Raw genomic sequence first — 19,516 nt, 5'->3', positions numbered from 1 at the left:
AGTTAGCGAATGGGGTTTGGATTTAAACATCTCTCTGCTGTAGTTACAGAGTTGTTCTAGTGTTTTAAGTTTCACTTTCTGGTTCGGATTAGAAACAAAAGTGAAAATGATTTGTCTGATTTCATCATGGGAGCTGAGGAAATGCACCTACGGAAACCAGCAAACAGCATAAGTAGTGGAGAATAAATGTTAAGAGTTTTCAGTTTTAGTAATTTCAGATATTGAGAGGGAAGGGCCATTCTGAAAGCACGCATTTCAATTAATTGATACACAGATAGCGGAGAGCCCATGCTGTCTCACATGTACAATTCACAGAGCCATGTGTATAAAGAAGCAGGCAATGGGACTTGTTTCCATTAGTCTGTTGCAGTGAGCAACCTTGTTGTTGTTCATGTTCCCCAAAGTTTATGCACAGAGCTGCCCCCCGTCGGGGCCAAGCCACCTCGTTACCCCACCTAGCTGCAAATTCTCACCTCTAGTCAGCCATCACATTCCAACCGCCACAGAACCTTTGGACTCAGTCTGGTTCCCCGAGGGCCCAGCAATGACTGAAGTTGGTGATATTCTCAACAAAAAGGGCTCTCGGCCATGCTTGTAGCTGTTTCCATCACTTTGCACTGACTCAGGTTTCAAGGTAGAGTTGCCAATTTTGGTTGCATGTATTCCTGGAGGTTCATCCCACGACAATCTTTAATTAAAGATTAAGCTTTAATTCCTGGAGACTCCAGGACAATCCTGGAGGATTGGCAACCCTACTTCAAGGGGACAATAACAATCCTGGAAGACTTGTGTTGATGGCAAATGAGGGGTGTGTGGTGTCATGAGGGGCTGTGTGCTTGGGGTTACTGTGCGTGCTAGCTGTGCTGTTTCTGGGTTCTGTTGCACTGGGAGAGCTGTGCAGGTTGCAAATGAGGGGTGTGTGCTATAGTGAGGGGCTGGGAGTGTGCATGCCGATTGTGTTGCTTTGTGTCTAGGGGGGTTGTGCTGGGAGCTTTGTGCAGGTGGCAGTTGGGCCAAGCATTCCACCATTTGTGCAATTGCCCTTATAAAACCAATGAAATTGTTGCATGCAAATAATCTGCAGAGTTGGGGCGATTGGCTGAGTTACCTATGATATCACAATAGTCTAGGACTCTTGGCATGGCACAGATACATGACTTACTGTAGTTGCACACCATACAGCTGTAATTTGTAAAGTTAAAATGACTAAGAACTTAAAAATTGGACAGTAACAGACCATGAAACCCAGCAATGAATCAACATGGTGATATTCTGAACATGCTTGTAGCTGCTTCCATTGCTTCGCACTGGCTGTACGAACATTTTAGGCTTCTAAGTGACACACAGAGTGACATTTCTGGGATTGTACAGATTAATTAAAATATTAATTTTTATCTGCTTTAAAAAGATTACTTATAGGAGACCTCAAGTCTGTCATGGGCTTTTATGTGCCCAGTTCATTTTCTTGGGGGGGGGGTCTCTGTAAACATGAGAGATTCTCAGTGGATTAAAATTCATCTCGCTCTTATTAGGTTCAAAAGAAAGTTGTTAATGAAGACTGGGATGGGCCAAGACTAAATCTTTGCTTCAGAGACCGTAATTATCTTTCTGAAGAGTGATTTCTGAAATTGGTCTGCTTGAGTATCTTAAAAAAATATGTAAGATGAAAGCCTATTTGAGCAATTTCTAACCATTCTAAGGGTGCTTCCAGAGCTCAAGGTTCGTGCTGTATGCTTTAATACATCCATGCAATAGCATATTCTGGGGATCTTATCACATTGTAGTGAGTTCAAAGGTCATATTGAATATACAGTATATCACTGGGTCCTGTAACGAAACAATCTGCTTTACCTTCCTTAGTACGAGTTCAACTGGAGTCTCTGACTGCTACTATAAATACAAGTAAAAAAAGTATCCCTCACAATCCCCCCCCCCCCATGCCAATTCAGGCTTTCTAAAAAATACAGATGAGCAGCAAGATATCATGTATATTCTGCCAATGTAGACAATCCTTTACAAACAAAATAACGAGACAAGTTCCTTTCTCTAGATTGCCTGAGAAGAGTCCTAGGCTTCAGTTTCCCACACCCACATGAATCCTCAGCAATCTACAAACACACAAGCAGTCTCAATATACAGCTAGATACTAAATGTAAACAGCAGAACACCCCCAGAGAGCTGCTTATAAAACCTGGGAAAACGGCAAACAAACAGTTTTGAATGGCATGATGTGCAGAATCAACATTCTGAAGCACAAAGGGCGCAAGTCTAAAGGAAACACTTAAAAAATCCCACACGCTATAAAAAATACATCAAAATCTAACTATGCTGGGAAATGCACAAAACAGAAGGTGACCCACGTAGGATCTGGATGTGTTCCACCTTAATTTCTGGAAATACACTCAGCACAGCAGGAGCCTTAATGGAACCTGAAATAATAATGAAGATGTCGTCTCCCCTTACACACACTGCACTGGTAGAAGATGGGAAACAATGGATATAAAAACACCTATAATGCCAAATATGACAACACCCGGAAATTATAGCAATATCAACCATCAGAGAATGGATGGCAAACAACTCCTGTATAACACTTCTCACTGTTGTAACTGACCTATAGTAATAGGATTACTGTTATGCAACACCAGATTGAAAGTTGAGAGAAATTTTGTCCATGGGGTTTTAAACCTTCCACTCAGTAATATAAGAGCACATCTGCAAATGATGGCAGAGCTATTTCTTTCTGATCCCCTTCTGCAAGTTAAATTTTTTTTCCTTGTTGCTTGGAACAAGCCTTGATGGTAAAGAGCTATTCAACTGCTACACCAGCTTTCGTGCTTACAGCTTCCTATGGGGCTATAGCCAAAGTAAACCAGAGTCCAGAGATCAGATTTTTCAGTACATTTGATATTCACTTTAGGTGGATATTCTTCAGCTGGCACCTATCAAATTTCCCAAGCCCCACATGGATTCCTTGGCCCAATTCACCTTCTAACCCTGTTTCCAGCACTCTAGCTCGAGATTTTAGACATGTGGTATTTGAAAGGAAGTAGGCCACTTTTAATCCCCATTATCCCTCCCCCTTCCTAATTTATCCATATTCTTCATTCCTTTCAGTGGCTACTTTTGTAGTAACCATCTATCTTGGTATAATTCAGTATTTCTCAAACTTGCCAGGTTGATGACCCCTCATTTGAAGTCAGCATTTTGCAAGAACCCCTTACATTTAAAAGGTTTCAACGATAAATGATCTAATTTCATCTGTATGTTTCATAGGACAGACTGAATATGGATCCTGAAGGGGAAGGGTGTGCAAGTAATGGGGGAGCAAGATTTTCTTTTCTTTAAGATGTAATCAAATTTTCAATGCCTCACAACTCCTTGATTGCTTTTCATAATTCCCCCCCCCCCCCTTCCCGGGGTTGAGAAACTGATGCCGTTTATTCACCGTGAGGGCTCATGTTATACAAGGCAGGGTATGAAACTTGCTTTTTTAGGAACACCGACGGAAGTATTGGCTACTATTTTGATACTAGCATTACAGATACTAGTGAGCAGGGCCAGAATCTAGGTGGATTTACTTTCTGTTTGGTATTTCATTTCTTTACCATCCTTTGTGGCAATAGCACCTCACAGATAAATACCATACTAAGCCCTTACCCCCCAGATCTTATAAATTAAGATTATCTGGATCAATAGGAGAAAGTAAAGTTGTATCTAATCTTTAAAAAGTGCAGTGCATTAAGGTACATGAGGCTGGAGCAACTTCAGACACCTGAGAACCATGGCTATCTTGTAAGACTGCATTTATCTTCGTGTATAAAGCAGTTTTGCTGTACTTCTATGATTTCAGATTTGCAGAATAACATTAGAAACTAGACTGGAAGTAGGGTTTTGCTGTAGCCTAATACCCTACCCCTCTATCTTGGACCCAAACTGCGAAGTCTGCTTCTATAGCCATCAGATATCTGTACAGTCTGAACCTCAGCCAGCCAATTTCATCAACTGAGTATTGAGTTTGCATGCTTGCCAGCCATTTGCCATTGAAATAAAACACCTGAGGTATGATAAATAAAACTTGGAAACCATTCTTTCAAAACCTAAAGGCAAGAACAGCTGTGAGCTTCAGGTCAAAAGTGCTATGTGGTGGATATTAGCCAGAGACAGGGAACTGACAGATAACAGAGGCAGTGTCAGCATGTGTATTCTCATTCCAACTGGCTGCACTCCCTATGGGCTCTGTTAGTGAGATAGCTAAAAATAACATGTCAGCAGGTAAAAAAATTAATAGGCCATTAAAGGACCTGTATGCTATGTATTAAAATATTGTTTAGATATTTTAAATGAGTTTCTCAGACAGCATAATGCCCTACTTTTTAACATCTGAGGTCATATGAAAAGTGAAGTTTTCCTAAATATTTTGTCTCTTACAGAGAAATTAATATGGGTAAAGCATGTTAAGAAAATGTAAGCATTTCCTATAAGGACACACGATAAGCTTTCAACAGAAGAGCCAAGAGTATGAGCACATCAGTGGCAGAAACACATACGGCACCAATATTAGCAGAAGAAAGCTGAGCCTAGACTTTAATAGTCTCAGTCAAATTAACCCACAAGGGCATATCCTACATAAGCTTTCCTTCTGAAACACATTTTGATGGCACAGGCAGAATCAAACAATTTCTAAGTGTTTTCAGACTGCTATACCTGCAAAACATTCAACTCTTGATCTATGTTGTAGAAAGTTAAAGCAAGGGTAATACCATGAGCTAAATTTGCAACATATACTAAATTTGGATGAGAAAGTTTTAAGTTAACAAAAATGCAGACCCGAATTTTCAAATGAGGCACAGTTCTCTATATTGGGTTATTAAAAGGTTTCATCTCTAGGTCCTCAGAATTAGTCAGTTCTGTAACTTTCCTGCACAAACATTTGAAGATATTTTAGGCAACTTTAAAAAACCCACTGGCATTTACAGTTCTGCACTAAAATAAAACACTGCACATCAAATACGTTTAAGCTGTTTATTTTACAACAAAATGTTCCATATCAGAGAGCCTCTTCAGTTAGAAATTCCTGGAAAAGAAAACCAAACAAAATTGTTACAAAATCATAATCTGTTTAAGCAGCTTTAATAAATATTTTTGTGAAACTTCATAAATAGCCTGTAAATCCAGAATACACGTTTTCATCAAGACCTAGAACTTCAGAACCTGGAAAGGAAATCACATTGATAACCTTTGCAAAGATGAGATAAACATACTTACTTGGAAACAATCCCATCATTTTTTGCCAGACGCAGAATAGAATCATCAGATTCACCCTTAAATAGAAAAAAATGGAGTTCTGAAACACAGTCTATAATCCCTGGTTTCTCATTTTTAAATGTAAAACGAGAGACGTGAGGTTCTCAGCTACTTAACAACATTTCTGGAAGCATCAAAGGTTTCAAGATGTATAAATCTGTTGATGGAATGCTATTTGTGCGAATCAGCTTTTCCAAAAGTATTCAAAATATTCATCAACTTTTTGGCCATCTTGCAGTACCAGAAAGTGTTTTTAACGTCATACATTATGTCACTTGATGCTCAGTGATATATCTTGTTATTACAAACACACAGCATCCTGATAAAAGTGCAGAAAAAGCCTCAGACTGTGTTGGTTTAAAGAAATCTTAAAAGCTGGATTTTTGTGTTGCTTACGAACACCACAGATCCAACACTGCTCTAGAAATTGGTCACTTGGTACACTGGTTGCCACAAAAAAAAACAAAAAACCTTCAACTATTTATTTTACTGATTTCATTAGTACAGATTATTGGACAATTTAATTATACATGTTTTAACCAGAAAAAAATATCAGAACAAATAAGTGGAGAAGTTGATTCGGTAATGGAATTTGTTTGTGAAATTCACCTCTCAAACCTAAACAGAATGAATACAAGCTAGGTTTTTGTTTTACATTTAAAACTGATTAAGGTCTCATGAAAGGTACTGGACTGAGAACTTTAGAAACAGAAATCCTCTATCCAGTGAGTAGCACAGGAAGCAACAATACTAACATCCTTACATTCCCCCGACAGTGTGCCTCAGATATCTTCTGGAGGAAGAACAACTTGTGGATAAAGAATAGCAGTGTTTCTATGATGGACTGGCCCTGTACAAACTCCCATTAAAGTCAAGAGGTTTTTTTCCATTTAAAAAGAAGTTGGATGGGGTCCACTGTCTTCGTTCCTTTTACTGAGTCTGCCAAATAGTGTTCCAGATGAGAGGTATGGTTTTTGTGATAGACACACTAATCAACTTAGAGTTGGACTGAGATCACAAACTTTTCACAAAGGCCAAACATGCATCACATGGGGATAAACAGTCCAACCAATCTAAGATGGAGTAAACACATTTCCTAATTTTCAAGAAAATATTCTTACCATCCTACGAATTGCTCCACAAATGGCATAAGTTTTGAACTGGCCATTGACTCTGCCTGTGACCTTGTCAACCTACAATTATAATTAGATCATTTTGATTAAGTAGACATGATGGTAGAGACACAATTCTTGTAATGCTTTACCCTCTAAAAAAGATCAAGTTTGCAAACAAGAGGTGTCAAAAGGTAAATTGTTTGCAGAGAAATGGATCCAATGGTCAGAATGTCATGAATCACAAAACCTGAACCAAATGTCCACATTAAAAATGAGAGGTTAGTTCCTCCACTTACATAAAAGGTCCATAGAGTCTGATGGATTTAGGATCAGACAACATAACAGGAATACAATAACCAGTAACAAACTGGTGTATTAACAAAGGCCTGGATAGAAGATAAAGTCAAAGTCTCTTTTAGGACACAAGTACATGTCCAATTTAAAAGTAAGTTTGTGGATTTAGCTGCCTTATTGACAAGCGGGCTTCTCTGGATTTAGTACCATATCAAATTTGGAAGAATCAGTCTTGTTCTGCAGCCAGATAAATGCACAAGAAAAAGGACACAAATGATCTCACTTTTTCAAGTTGTAGGGAAGCTTTCCAGAAAGAGAATGTTGAGCAGTGTAAGATTAAACCCTGCAGAGACCCTTAAAATAGCACAAGGATTTGTTTTTCATTTCTGCTGATCCCCAATCCTTGAATAATGAAATATGGTAAACAAGAGAATTTTCCTCAACATTTAATGGGAAATAAAATCACTTAAAAATGTTCATATTATGGTGATGTAAAAATAAAGTAATTTGCCCAAATCCACACAGTAAGCAATTGCAGAGACAAAATTGCAAGACTTCCAATTATCAGTCCCATACTTTAACTACTAAGCCACATTTCCCCCATGAATATTAAAAAATGACAAATCCTGTACAAAGCACAACAGAGGCAGATTTGCCAAAACAAGCTGCCAAGATAAATTACATCCAATGCTCTTGAGATGGTATTAGACGTACTTGGAGATATAATACAACAATCACACTGAGCACTTCATAAATGTTAGTGAAACTGAAGGCTCTAAATTTCACAAATAGTTAAAACTCTCTAATTAGATCTACATCTGTCACGAGTTATCTTACCTCAGAAATATTCATTTGAATGGAAGCATGGTCCTTCGCACCGATTATTCGGTTGCTAGCAGAGCTGAGGAAAGAGGTAATATGAAGTTAAAATAAGAAGCATACCAGGAGGGTTTTATACTACTCAAAGCCTATTAAAGGCCTATCCACGGTATGGGTGCAGCTGGGCGAGCAGTTTGATGGTGATAGTCAAGGCATCAGACAGCTCAAAGATCATACAGTTAAAAATAGGCCTGACACTGGATTTAAACCTGGCTCTTATTTGGCAGTATTGCACTTAGCTAGGGCAGTAAATAATCATAATGTTGGCCTATTTCATTATTTTTAGAATGTATTTAACACTATGTTCACTGCATGTAAATGAAGATAACTCTCACACTGGAAATATGTATTCATACCTGCTCTGGAAAGCAACTATAAGAAACTGAAATGTAGCTGCCTATGATGTCTGAGAGGAATGCTACTTATTTAGTAACACAGCAGTGGTGGTGATGGAATAGAATCAACTAGCCCTTCCAATAGCATCCAGGTTTATCTGAATTTCTTATTAAAAAAACTTCCCAGTACTTCTGTTTAATTCTTTGCCTATCTTAATCCTAAAACTGTGACTTTTAGACTAAACATTGTGGAATCCAGATACAGTGAGTAATAATGAATTCATGGTAAAAACTCTTAAGAACCCAGAAGGAGCTCAGGAAACCACTACTGTAGGAAATAAACACATACTCACAAATGAGCAGTTAATTTTATAAGTTTTTGCTCCCCCTTGAAGAAGGTCAGAACAAAATGACAACACCAATCTGGTCACTTGCTAATGCCTATGTGCTTTTGTGAAAGTTAAGTTCTTTTCTCTTAAACAGTGAAGGTAACTAACCACTGGAACACTATCAATTGTCGTGGTGAAATCTCCATCAGTGACAAGTTTTAAGTCAAGATATTCTCTAGTTCAATAAAGGAATTATTTTGGAGAAGTTTTATGGCCTGTGTTACCCAGGTCAGATTATATGATCACAATGGTCCTTTCTGGCTTTGGAATCTAAGAGAAAGCAGTCATTCAACTAAATTAACCCCTTCGTACAATATAGTGAACTGGTGCTTTGGTTAGCAAGTTTCACGCTTCAGGGCATAAACTGATCCTCACACAGCATCATATACCAGTGAGGTTTATTATGGGGATACTGACACTGTTGGATCCAGGAGGCTGCACAAGACTGACCATCTGAGTCAGCCTAGAAAGACCCATGTCCCTATACAACAGCACCAAGGAAAGGCACTCACCATTTACGAGGCACATACAGGTCCACAAATTCCCCAGCGTCGTTCTGCATCTTATTTTTCTATATGCTACCACACAGGGATGTGCAAGAGGAGATACCTAAGGGGACATAAATCACAGGATCATACCCTACCAATCAAGTACTCACATACATGTTCTAACAGCCTAGCCTACTAAGAGCTCTCCAGCTCAGCCTAAGCACACCTCGGTCTATCCATCTTACATTTTATCCTGTAGTATCGGTATGCCTGCCTCATAAGGTCAATGGCAATAACAAAGCCCCTTGTGACCTTAATGGAGTCTCTTTCTCCCTTTTTGCAACACATACCACTCCGCTTGCGGTCAAGTCTGCTTTTTGAGCATTTTGCTAGTTTTTGTGGGGATGGATTTTGTGGGCACGTCAGTGTTGTGTGATTCTTCTGGTGGAAAGGCCTTTTCAAAAGGGAAGGTTTTGCAGCGTTTCCCCAGAGACAAGCAGGCGTATTTGCCTGCGCTAACGACCAGGGCCCCACGACAAATGCTTCGCCCTCAACCCTCGTGCGCTTCGCCCTGAGCTCGGTGATCTGCGCGGTCCCAACCCCTCAGCCTCATGCACGGGGGCGGATTCTCTGATGTCACTGGGGCTGGAGCCATTAAATCCCCAACTCCAACCTGGGACCAACGGGCCCAAACCCGGCCCCAGGCACCTCAGCGCCGCACGGGGCCGGGGGGCAGGCAAAGCCGGGCCGCCCCACGTGGCTGGGCTCGGGACGGGAAGACAAGCCCCCTCCCCCGGCACAAGGGAGACGAACCGGGGCTTTCTCCGCTGACGGCCGGCCCGGACGTGGGACAAGACGGGAGAACCGACCCCGGGCCGGGGCCGCCCCGCCTCACCCCCGGGCCAGAAGACGGGCAGGGAACCCGCCGCCGCCGCCCACCGGTATCTCCACAGCCCCCGCGGCCTGCAGCCCCGCCAGCCCGGCCGCCCCTGGCCTCCTACCTCGCCGCCAGCCCAGACCGGAAAGGGCGGGACCCACCGCCCGGAAGCGACAACACACAGACGGGGAAAGACGCGAGCGCTTCCGGGGCAGCGTCCTTGACGTCAGTGGCGGGACGCGGGGCCCGGCGGGGAGCGCGAGGCGCCGTTAGCTGGCGGCCGCTCCAGCCCGCCGGCGGAATCCACCCGCCCCCGCTACCGGGGGGGAGGGTTAATAAATCTGAACAGAGCTGAGACCTGAGCTGCCGAGACCAGGGGCGGGTAGCCTCGAGCCGTAGGTGGCAGGAACAGCCCCCCCCAATATCAACAGAGCTGGGCGGGGAAGGGGATTTCCGATTGGCGGGAAATCCCAACATAACAACCCCCCCCCACCCCCAAATAATAACCCGCCCCCAGAGCGGCACTGTCCGGTTCTGAGACTTCCCCGCTGAAATGCCCGACAGACCCCGGTTGTCGGCGGGCGGGATCGAACCAGGGACCTCGGGAGCCTAGTGCATGAGCCTCTACAGCACGAGCTAAAAGCCAACAGGTTCTGAGTAAGGCCCGTCCCAGTGCTGTGGAAACATGAACCCCAGGTTGAACTGGCTCCTTCCCTGAGCTCCTGCCATGGCCCTGGCGGGTCGGGTCTTCCGCTCCTCGGCCTCAGGTTCTCACCCTAGCACGGCAGCTCTCCCACGCCGTGGCGCGGCAGCCCCCTGCCAACAGCGAACGTCGCTACACGACCCCAGGCCGCGGGGCAAGCCTGAGCCCAAGGGCTTCAGCCCCAGGCAGTGGGCTTTGGCCCAGGCAGTGGGGCTGGGGCTTCGGCCCTGGGCCCCAGAAAGTCTGAGCCAGCCCTGATGACCCCATTCAAATGGGGGTGGTGACCCACTTTGGGGTCCTGCGTCACGGTTTGAGAACTGCTGTCCTAGAACAGAACTGCCGTTGTTTGTCTACAGCCAACATAGTTCAAGGCCCTGTATTAGGACGACATTTACTCCAGCTTGAATGGGAGAGCTCCTGCCACTGCTCCCCCTTCTCCCTCCCTAGTGATTGGGAGAAAGCCTGGAAATGATCTTGAAAATTAGCAGTAGGAAATCAATGGGAATTGTGAGGGCTGAGCACCCCTCTGACTCCAACGATACATTAGTGATTGCTTGCCCTTACCTAACTCTCCCCCACCCCTTTTCATATGGGAAACAGTATCTTAGTGGGAGCTGCTTGATAGTGGGACAGCCTTTTAACTAAGCTAAAAACTGTGTCACTGTAGCAATGGAAAATAAGAGTGGGGGGAAGGCCTTAGTTGGACATGTGCCTGGCTGCATGGTCCAGGGCCAATAGAACAGGACTGGGACTTGTGCACACTTGTTTTAATCCCATTTCCATCAGTAACTTGAGGTATGATCTTGGGAAATCTAAACCTTCTGCCCCTCATTTCCTTTACATCTGTAAAACATACTTTGTAAAGTGCTTTGAGATGCATCGGTATGGATGAAAGTACTTGAGTGCTGCACATTTATATGAATGACAAGAATGTCTCAGCTTTCTTGCTGGACAGCATGAATGCCTTAGCTTTTGGCCTTTACTTCAGTGGATAAGAAACAAGAACAATTAAAACGAAGGGGTAGATGTTCTGAGGCTTGTTCTGTCTGTCCAATTCCCACACTTATGTTTTTCAGAGAGCATTAGCTACTGTAACTAGCTTTAATCAAGGCAAAAATCCATATGGGATAAAGGAAAAGGGTAGCTTGGAACAACTGCTGCACTCTGCAAATAGTAATGGATGCATCAGAAGTCTAAAGGAAACTGCCTTGTATGCCTCCTCCTCTGTTGGGCTGAAGCATGTCTGGATGCTGGTGATTACTTACTTTGGTGGATTGGGCTGTGATCCTAGAGAAGGCTGCAGTACAGAAATCTCAATTCCTGACACTTTAGGATTAATTCTTTTAAAATGTGAGCTGCTGTTAGGATATAGATATTCAGGCCTGTTTGTAAAGGCCTATACTTTAAGAATTTAGGTGTATTCTTATCTTAGCTAGTTATAGAGGTATAAAAGAAAGAATTAAAATCACTGTCTGCCAGCGTAAGGGCCTTTTCTTACTGTGACAGTCTGAGGCCCTGTTCTTAGGCTAAGATCTTTGGCTAAGCAGCAGAGGCAGCCATAAGCTGGGAAGCGTATGGTCACATCCTCACATTCCAAACTAGTCACATTGAAATAAGGTGCTATTGGGCTGTTAGGAATACAATCCTGTCCTGATAATGCCTATCACCTCCAGAGAAAGGGAAGTGTCTAGAAAATTAAAAGAAAACTTAGTTTAATAGCATTCTGTCTGGCAAGAACTTACTTATTCATAGCTGGGATGTGAAATCCTCATTTTTGTGTTGTTCTGTTATTGTAGTCCCCATTTCCCTATTGTTTGTATGAATCTCTGTCTGGTTCTGAGATTATTTTTGTTTGCTGCATAATTAATTTTGCTGGGTGTAAACTAATTAAGGTGGTGGGATATAATTGGTTAAATAATCATGTTACAATATGTTAGGATTGGTTAGTTAAATTTTAGTAAAATGATAGGTTAAGGTATAGCTAAGCAGAACTCAGGTTTTACTAGATAGTCTGAAGTTAATCAGGAAGTAAGGGGTGGGGAATAGGAACAGGGACACAGGTAAGGCTCTGTGGTGTCAGAGCTGGGAAGGGGGATACTAAGGAAGGAAACTGGAATCATGCTTGCTGGAAGTTTACCTTAATAAACATCAAATTATTTGCACCTTTGGACTTCGGGTATTGTTGCTATCTGTTCATGCGAGAAGGACCAGGGAAGTAAGTAGGTAAAGGAATAAATCCCCTAACAGCTGTTATTAAAAGTAAGGCATTGAAACAAGTGTCTAGTTTGAATTGATTAGATTTAGAACTTCACTTTGGAGCCATCTGTGGATTGTTTCTTGTTTTAGCAATTGGCGATCAGCTTGCCACTGGCTCGAATTCAGAGGCCATGTCTGTGGAACTAAATTAACATTCTACGTTATCTATAGTGGGTATATAATTATGGCTGCCTTTTATTTAACTTATTCATTTGCTGCATGGGACAAAAGCAGTATTTGAGGCTGCCAGACATGGTAAAAGTTGATTCAAACAGCAATAGCAAAAACCATTATAGACCACACATGACCATTTGATGTCTCTGGATCTGGCCGGGGAATGGCAAAGTGTCTGGACCCCACTTACCATTCCAAGCAAGCACATTATTACTGACCCAAAAAGCCGCCCTCCTGGTTTCGACCTGCTATGCAAACTTTGGACCACTTTCAACTGCATCCAAACAAACCCTGGAAGATGTGGCTACTCAATGCACAAGTGGAAAATCAAAAATTCCCCTTCATGCGACTGGGGTGAGAACATCCAAACCAAACACAACACAGTGCCCCAAATACAGATTCAAAGGTGAATTGGATGATATCCACAATGTCACAGAGGAGGGCTTGAAATTCTTGCCTTATGGACATACAACTGCATCTACAGTATGTTGCTCTGCAGATGCCATATACACGTGAAAGTGAGCAAGCAGTAGTTTAGGACGCAGTTCAGTTTTGGGGACCGGGGGGAGAGACACAGAAACAGCAGTCCTTACTTTAAATAGTAGGGGCATGGACAGGAGACTGGAACAACTTTCCAGGGAGAGTAGTGGGGGTAGAAAACTCAACTGGCTTCAAGACTGAGCTTGATAAGTTTATGGAGAAGATGGTACGATGAGACTGCGTGCAATAGCAGGTCTTTGGCAATCACGCCATGCGAGGAGGATGTTTGCTGAGGGGGTTCATTGGTGGGTTTTTTAAGTGTCTGAGGAGCCCAATTCATGCCTTGCAGATTTTCCCACAGAAGTGACAGGTGTAAGAGACAGTTGTTGGCTGAACTCGTGCCCTTTCTTTCCTCCTTTGTCGCTTCTCTGTCTCACAAGCACGTCTGTTCTCAAAGTGAGCTGGGGCACCACTGGCAGTCTCTAAGGTGCCACAAGTACTCCTTTTCTTTTTGTGGCACCGCTGTGTTCTGTTCTGCGTGGAGTCCTCCCAGTTTGTACTTTCAGGTGACATATCTCCAATGACCAGTGATCGGACACTAGATATGGAGGACTGCGTTACTACAGAGAATTCTTTCCCAGGTGTCTGGCTGCTGGGTCTTGTCCACATGCTCAGGGGCTAACTGATCACACTGTTTGGGATCAGGAAGGAATTTTTTCCAGGGTCAGATTGGCAGAGACCCAGGGTTTTTTTGCCTTCCTTTTTGGGTCAGTTGCAGGTTGAAATGAGTGTAAATGGTGGATTCTCTGTAACAAAGTCTTTAAATCACAATTTGAGGACTTCAGTAACTCAGCCAGAGATTATGGATCTATTACAGGAGTGGGTGGGCAAGGTTCTGTGGCCTGCAATGAGCAGGTCAGACTAGATCTGTGATTCTCAACTAGGCGTCCAGGGCACCCTGTGGGGCCGCGAGCAGGTTTCAGGGGGTCCGCTAAGCAGGGCCTACATTAGATTTGCGGGGAGGGGACCCAGGGCAGAAAGCTGAAGCCCAGGGCCCTGAGCATTGCCACCCAAGGCTGAAGCTGAAACTTGAGCAACTTAGCAACGTGGCACCCACTGTGCCATGGGCCCTAGGCAGTTGCCCTGCTTGCGACCCTCCAACACTGGCTCTGGCTTTTATATGCAGAAAATAGTTGTTGTAGAACAAGGGGGCCGTGGAGTTTTTACAGGATGTTGGGAGGGCCTCAGAAAGAAAAAGGTTGAGAACCCCTGGACTAGATGATCATGATGGGGCCCTGTGGCCTTAAAGTCTATGAGGTAGTAAGTATCTGCCTTGTTAAATGAATTTGTCCTAGAGCTAAAAGATGTATTAAATGAAGCCTGCCATATAATCACATTTCAGTGTGAAATTTTCCTAGGATTGCTGTAACTGAAAGACTAAATTAATTAGACAGCAGTAGTTTCCATGTATGTTTAGTCAGCTTCTCCAGTTTGTGTGGTCCTTTCACACAGTATTTTTTTTTTTTTTTTTTTAAATAGGGCATTATTGAAAACCCACAGACATGGGATAAGGATTCAGGGGCAAGTGTCATACATGAAACTATCCTGAATAGTTTTTTTTGCAAACTGACTTGGATTGTCTCTTTCTGCCAGGTATTTAGGAGGCGGCAAAGGAAAGGCTCTTACGGCTAGAGTGTTCTTAAAGGAATATTTTCCAGACACAAGCCAAAATATGTCAAACTTGACCGGTTACAAAATATGTATCAAAACAAATTTTATTTCACAGCTTCTCAATCCCACAATTTCATCAAAAGATATTAGACAAATTACAAACAAGAGACTTTAATTTAATTTACCAAGACACAAAACTATAACAGCTTACATAAAATGTACAGGCTCCTATCAAGAATCTTTTTGTTGTGCTGAATCTAAGCAGCACCATATTTACATGTGATACATAATTAAACCATACCCCCATATGTAAGAGACCAGCATTTCTCTTTAAAGGAAAAAATGTTTTGTTTTTGCATGAAAAAGTGCAACATCTCTCTTAGAATGTTATGTTGGGTCCCATTTTGGTTTAGACATTGATAATGTTGCAGTAATATTTTCTACCACACAGTGGCAGCTTTCCTATAACCAGATAAATATATCACAATAAGGCTTAACGGAATAGAACTCTAAGCCAATTTAGGGAAGAGAATGCTAACTCCTATAAAACATTACACACACACACACGTATGTACGTCACTGCCTTTGCCAAGAGGATCACTATTTCTGTACAGATAAGTCACAGAAAAAGGTACCCAACATACAAGTTGTAGATGGTTGGTTAAAATGACTATTTGGGATCAATAACCCATCTTCAGACTTGAAACAAGATTTCTATAGTGTTACAGAAGAGTTTTCTTCTATTTCTTATAGGAATTTACACAGTGAACACTGTATATAATAGACCATTCCCATGATACAATTTTGAGCCATAATATCTAGGACTTTAGCGCTCAGAGCTTTGGATGTGCACATGCAGAGGTTTAAAATGAGCACCTATTACGGTAAAGCCTTAAAACACGGCTCTGAAGAATACATGCTCTATCTTAGAAAGGTGTCATTTTACTGGTAGAATAAAACCAGCTTGCCCATTTACACACTGACGCAACAACCTGCATCCTTATTCAGGCACAGCTTCCATTCCAATCCAATGTCTGAGGAAGGATTGCAGGATTAGACTTTAATGTTTACATTTCAGTCAGAGCATCTTTTCTCTGTTACATATTAGTTTAAAGCAATTTAACTCCTATAATTAAAAACAGGAGCACAAGTTGTCTGGGAGCACTACATTTTTAGACATAATTACAGTAACATGACAAATGATATTACATTTTTTTGGACAAATACCCTGTGAAGTTTTACATTTACCACTTCCCAAAAAAATAAAGTTCCATATTAAATTTGTCCATACTTAGATAAAGAAAAGGTATTGCCTGATTTGGAGAAATCTGTAGCAGATAGTGGACCATTATTAATTGAGTGCACTGTGTTATTTCTAAAAAAAAAAAGAAGCTAAGTTGGCAAACCACAAGTGTTCATCTAATACTTTAGTAAATTAGAACTTATAAAACCGGCACTAATTATTCAGTATAGAACATTAGCAAATAACTGAATTTTCTAACCTCTCTTCTGGAAAATAAATTCCACTGGCAAGTTGGATGTTCGCTATCTTCCAATTTTAAAAGTTTGTAAAATTCTCCCAGATTAATAAATCATCATGCATGTTAAACTTTACAGAGAAGCAGCGTTATAAAATTCATGTCCTGCGCATTGACCAGAAGGTGCATATTTACTTGCACTAAAGTTGTTGTTAAATAGAAGCTACTAGGTTTAGGACTTGAGTGGTATTACTGCATTTAGATGTATAAAATCCCTTTCAAGTGCTGCTTAAGAGAAAGGCTCTACTAAGTTTGCTTCAATTTCACTGAAGTCAAACTGGCCATAGATAAAATGTAGTTGAATAGCAAGACGCCAGTTTTATGTTTGTTCTTATTTAGTGGCCACAACAAACACACAAGGAGTTGAAATTTACAGTACTCCATGTATCAGAGACCAGGTAGCCTTTTTACCTCAGGAAGAGGTTTAGTATCTAAGTTAGTCACAAACAAAGAAATTTTGTATTATTTTTGTCCCTTGCAAACACACACAAACACTTATTTGTATCATAATATTGCTTAGAAAAAAACCCAAGAGCGACTAACTGTATTACTAAAGGTACAACATGTTTCAGAACTGTTTAAACCAAATGTCTGGGCAACAGTGGAAGAAGTTATTTAACCTTTGCATAAACATCAGAGTGCTGCTGAACATTAACCTCTAACTAAATGGCTGATCAAACGTGCAACAAATGCCAGTTTCATGAGGGCCATCACAGTGGCACAATGCTTGGAAGAACTGAGTAAAAAGTAGCAATTTAACAACTGGACATACTTTGTTTCATTGGCTTAGTTTGGAAGCGATAACAGTACTGGCTGAAACACTTGTGTACAAAGCAGAGAAAGATCACTCATGATAGACATGGTCATGTTTAAAAAGGTGCTTAGTTTCAGACTATAGTAAACAAATCAAAATTATAAATGATAATACGGTGATTCTCTCACATGTAAGTCAATTTCTTATCTCCAATTGAACAATGGACTACAAGCTGCTTTGCTGCAGCTAATGTGTTCAACAAGTGTGATATGTCACGATAGATTTCCGAACACAATCTTCCTTTCCTTTTTTAAAATAAAACCTTTATTCAGGTATTAATAGTTAAAGAAGTTGAACTAGAATAGTTTCAACTTGCTACCTATAGATCTATAGTACAAATCCCCTCTGTAATATTAGTGCAGATATACTGGAATTGTTTTCACTATATGCAAGGCAAATGCAGGTAAAGGATACATTGCTATTTAAATTCAGGATTCACTATTATGCAACATAAGTAACGTAAAAAGTACTGGTACCAGACCAGTCAGTTTTAGGCACATCTTTAAAAAAATAAAGTATGCATTTTATTAATGTAAAAATGCAAGAAAATTCTCAGATATTCTATTTGAAGTTTATGATTTTTTTGAATGGAAATGATGCTCCCTTTAGTTTCAAGGAAGAAAATAAAGGTTGAAACAATCTAAGAGAATAATAGTGTAGCATCCATTGTAGGGAAGAACTGACCATTTCCTAGTAAAACTGAAAAGGAAAATACAGAATAACCAGCAGCCACAAAGGCAGCTAGTTTGTGAATCATTTGTGCTTTAATGTCCAAAGGAAAATAAAGTTCAAGACAACCCTTTCTGTACCATCTCCTGATACAGATTTGGTACCTGTATCGTTAATGTACATCTTGACTGTTTAAAAATCATGCTGCAGTCTTCAAACTAGCTGTAGGCATGATCTGATGCACACTGTGACATAGAAAAGGTCAGTGGCAAGTGTCAAATTCAGGAGCGAAGTGTTCAGTAATGCTGTTAATCCCCAGAGCCACTGGTGAGCAGCTGGAATGTAGCTTTGGTTAGGCTTGCTGTGTGAGACGCCTATAATGAGGTAAAACTTGGTTTTCAGGAAGATAGAGGACCAGCTCCAAAGCTACAAGCACGGTAAATTCAAATCCAATGAGATCTCGTCTGTTGAATCTGAATCTTTCTTCTAGTTTCTGCAATGGCATTTTTTGAGAGGGGAGTGGGGAGGGGGAAAAGAGAAAAGGAGAAAATCGGATCAGCAGGATAGCCACTAGATTGTCACAGATCATACCAGCATAAGAAAGAAAAGTAATCATGTTATGGTCTGAGCTGTACATACATACAGAATCAAATATGCAGTTGGCTTCCAAAACTAGAAACAGACCAATTTATGGGTTCAACTCTGGTAACTGGGAACCAAATTACCCAGTTTATGCAAACACACAGGTTTTTGCATGCTGAAAGGGACAAGTCCATAAGCTTTACAGGTGCTGTTTGGAGATCAAATAAAGACAAGCCTTTCCCCGCCCAAAACAGGTGCCTGATTTTAGGATGGGAGCCTAAATTTGGATACTCATTTTTGAAAAAGTCTTGGTCTTAGCTGTTAAAATACAAGACCACAATCTTATTAAAAAGGCAGAGCTTATTTATGACAGTGTATGAAATAATTCAAACTATACTTACATCAAGAAGGTGTTTAACTTCATGTTTCCTGAGATCACTGCTGATCTTGGCTGCAAGAAGCACACAAGCACCAGCACACAGTTTGCGGTTCTGTTTGTTGAGCTTGCCTTGGAGAACAAGCTTCTCGAAGTAAACATATGCCATTGACACAGTAACTGGCTCTAGATTGCACTCTTCACTCAGGTTCCGCATCTCTCTCTTTAAGCTGTGTAGGGACAAAATACCTTTATCACATGAAATGGTTTCTAAAAGACATTAGAAACTCTGCAGCGTGAAGGAATCAAGGATTGGTAAAGGGACTGGAGCCCTGAATTTATGAATCTGTTCATATCTAATCCAGACTAGTTCTCAACAATGTTGTTACCATCTGTAGGCTGTTTGGACAGTGGACAGGCCTGCACAATGCAGAAACGACCCCCTTGATTGCTGGCATTAACTGGCACTTTCAGAGGCCAAGGAGACAACCTCCCTGTCTCATGGAGATGGTCCCTCTATATCAGTTTTAAGGCAAATTAGCAGGGCAGTGTGGCAAGCTTGTGGTGCT

General features: G+C 41.5%; 2 protein-coding genes across 3 annotated transcripts in view; both read right to left on the bottom strand.

The window, feature by feature from the left end:
• Window positions 1-5,011: 5,011 nt before the first annotated feature.
• Window positions 5,012-9,927, bottom strand: RPS21 (ribosomal protein S21). The gene is made up of 6 exons (XM_075118704.1): window positions 9,809-9,927; window positions 8,832-8,928; window positions 7,554-7,617; window positions 6,429-6,500; window positions 5,269-5,324; window positions 5,012-5,077 (listed from the first exon to the last, which is right to left on the bottom strand). The coding sequence occupies exons 2-6, from the start codon at window positions 8,879-8,881 to the stop codon at window positions 5,068-5,070; spliced, it is 252 nt and encodes an 83-aa protein (XP_074974805.1). The 5' UTR covers window positions 8,882-8,928; window positions 9,809-9,927; the 3' UTR covers window positions 5,012-5,067.
• A 5,127-nt stretch (window positions 9,928-15,054) lies between these two features.
• The window catches only part of CABLES2 (Cdk5 and Abl enzyme substrate 2), a 41,692-nt gene continuing 37,230 nt past the window's right edge, over window positions 15,055-19,516 (bottom strand). For both annotated transcript variants that reach the window (XM_075118702.1, XM_075118703.1), the window contains 2 exons: window positions 18,973-19,177; window positions 15,055-18,482 (listed from right to left, as the gene is read on the bottom strand). In XM_075118702.1, coding sequence (XP_074974803.1) covers window positions 18,342-18,482; window positions 18,973-19,177 — 346 coding nt within the window. In that variant the 3' untranslated portion in view covers window positions 15,055-18,341. The remainder of the gene's footprint in view (window positions 18,483-18,972; window positions 19,178-19,516) is intronic.

The sequence above is a fragment of the Caretta caretta genome, chromosome 13 (assembly GCF_965140235.1).
Source record: "Caretta caretta isolate rCarCar2 chromosome 13, rCarCar1.hap1, whole genome shotgun sequence".
Taxonomy (NCBI): domain Eukaryota; kingdom Metazoa; phylum Chordata; order Testudines; family Cheloniidae; genus Caretta; species Caretta caretta.
The sequence above is the reverse complement of the archived record's forward strand: the minus strand, read 5'-3'. Positions and strand labels throughout refer to the sequence as shown.

Bases quoted from the DNA above. Each gene is read 5' to 3' on its own strand.
- RPS21 (XM_075118704.1), bottom strand. From the start codon at position 8,881: ATGCAGAACGACGCTGGGGAATTTGTGGACCTGTATGTGCCTCGTAAA. The intron at 7,618-8,831 runs GTGAGTGCCTTT...CTCTTTCCTCAG, and splicing joins CTGTATGTGCCTCGTAAATG to CTCTGCTAGCAACCGAATAA. The intron at 5,325-6,428 runs GTAAGAATATTT...TTTCTATTTAAG, and splicing joins GTGGAGCAATTCGTAGGATG to GGTGAATCTGATGATTCTAT.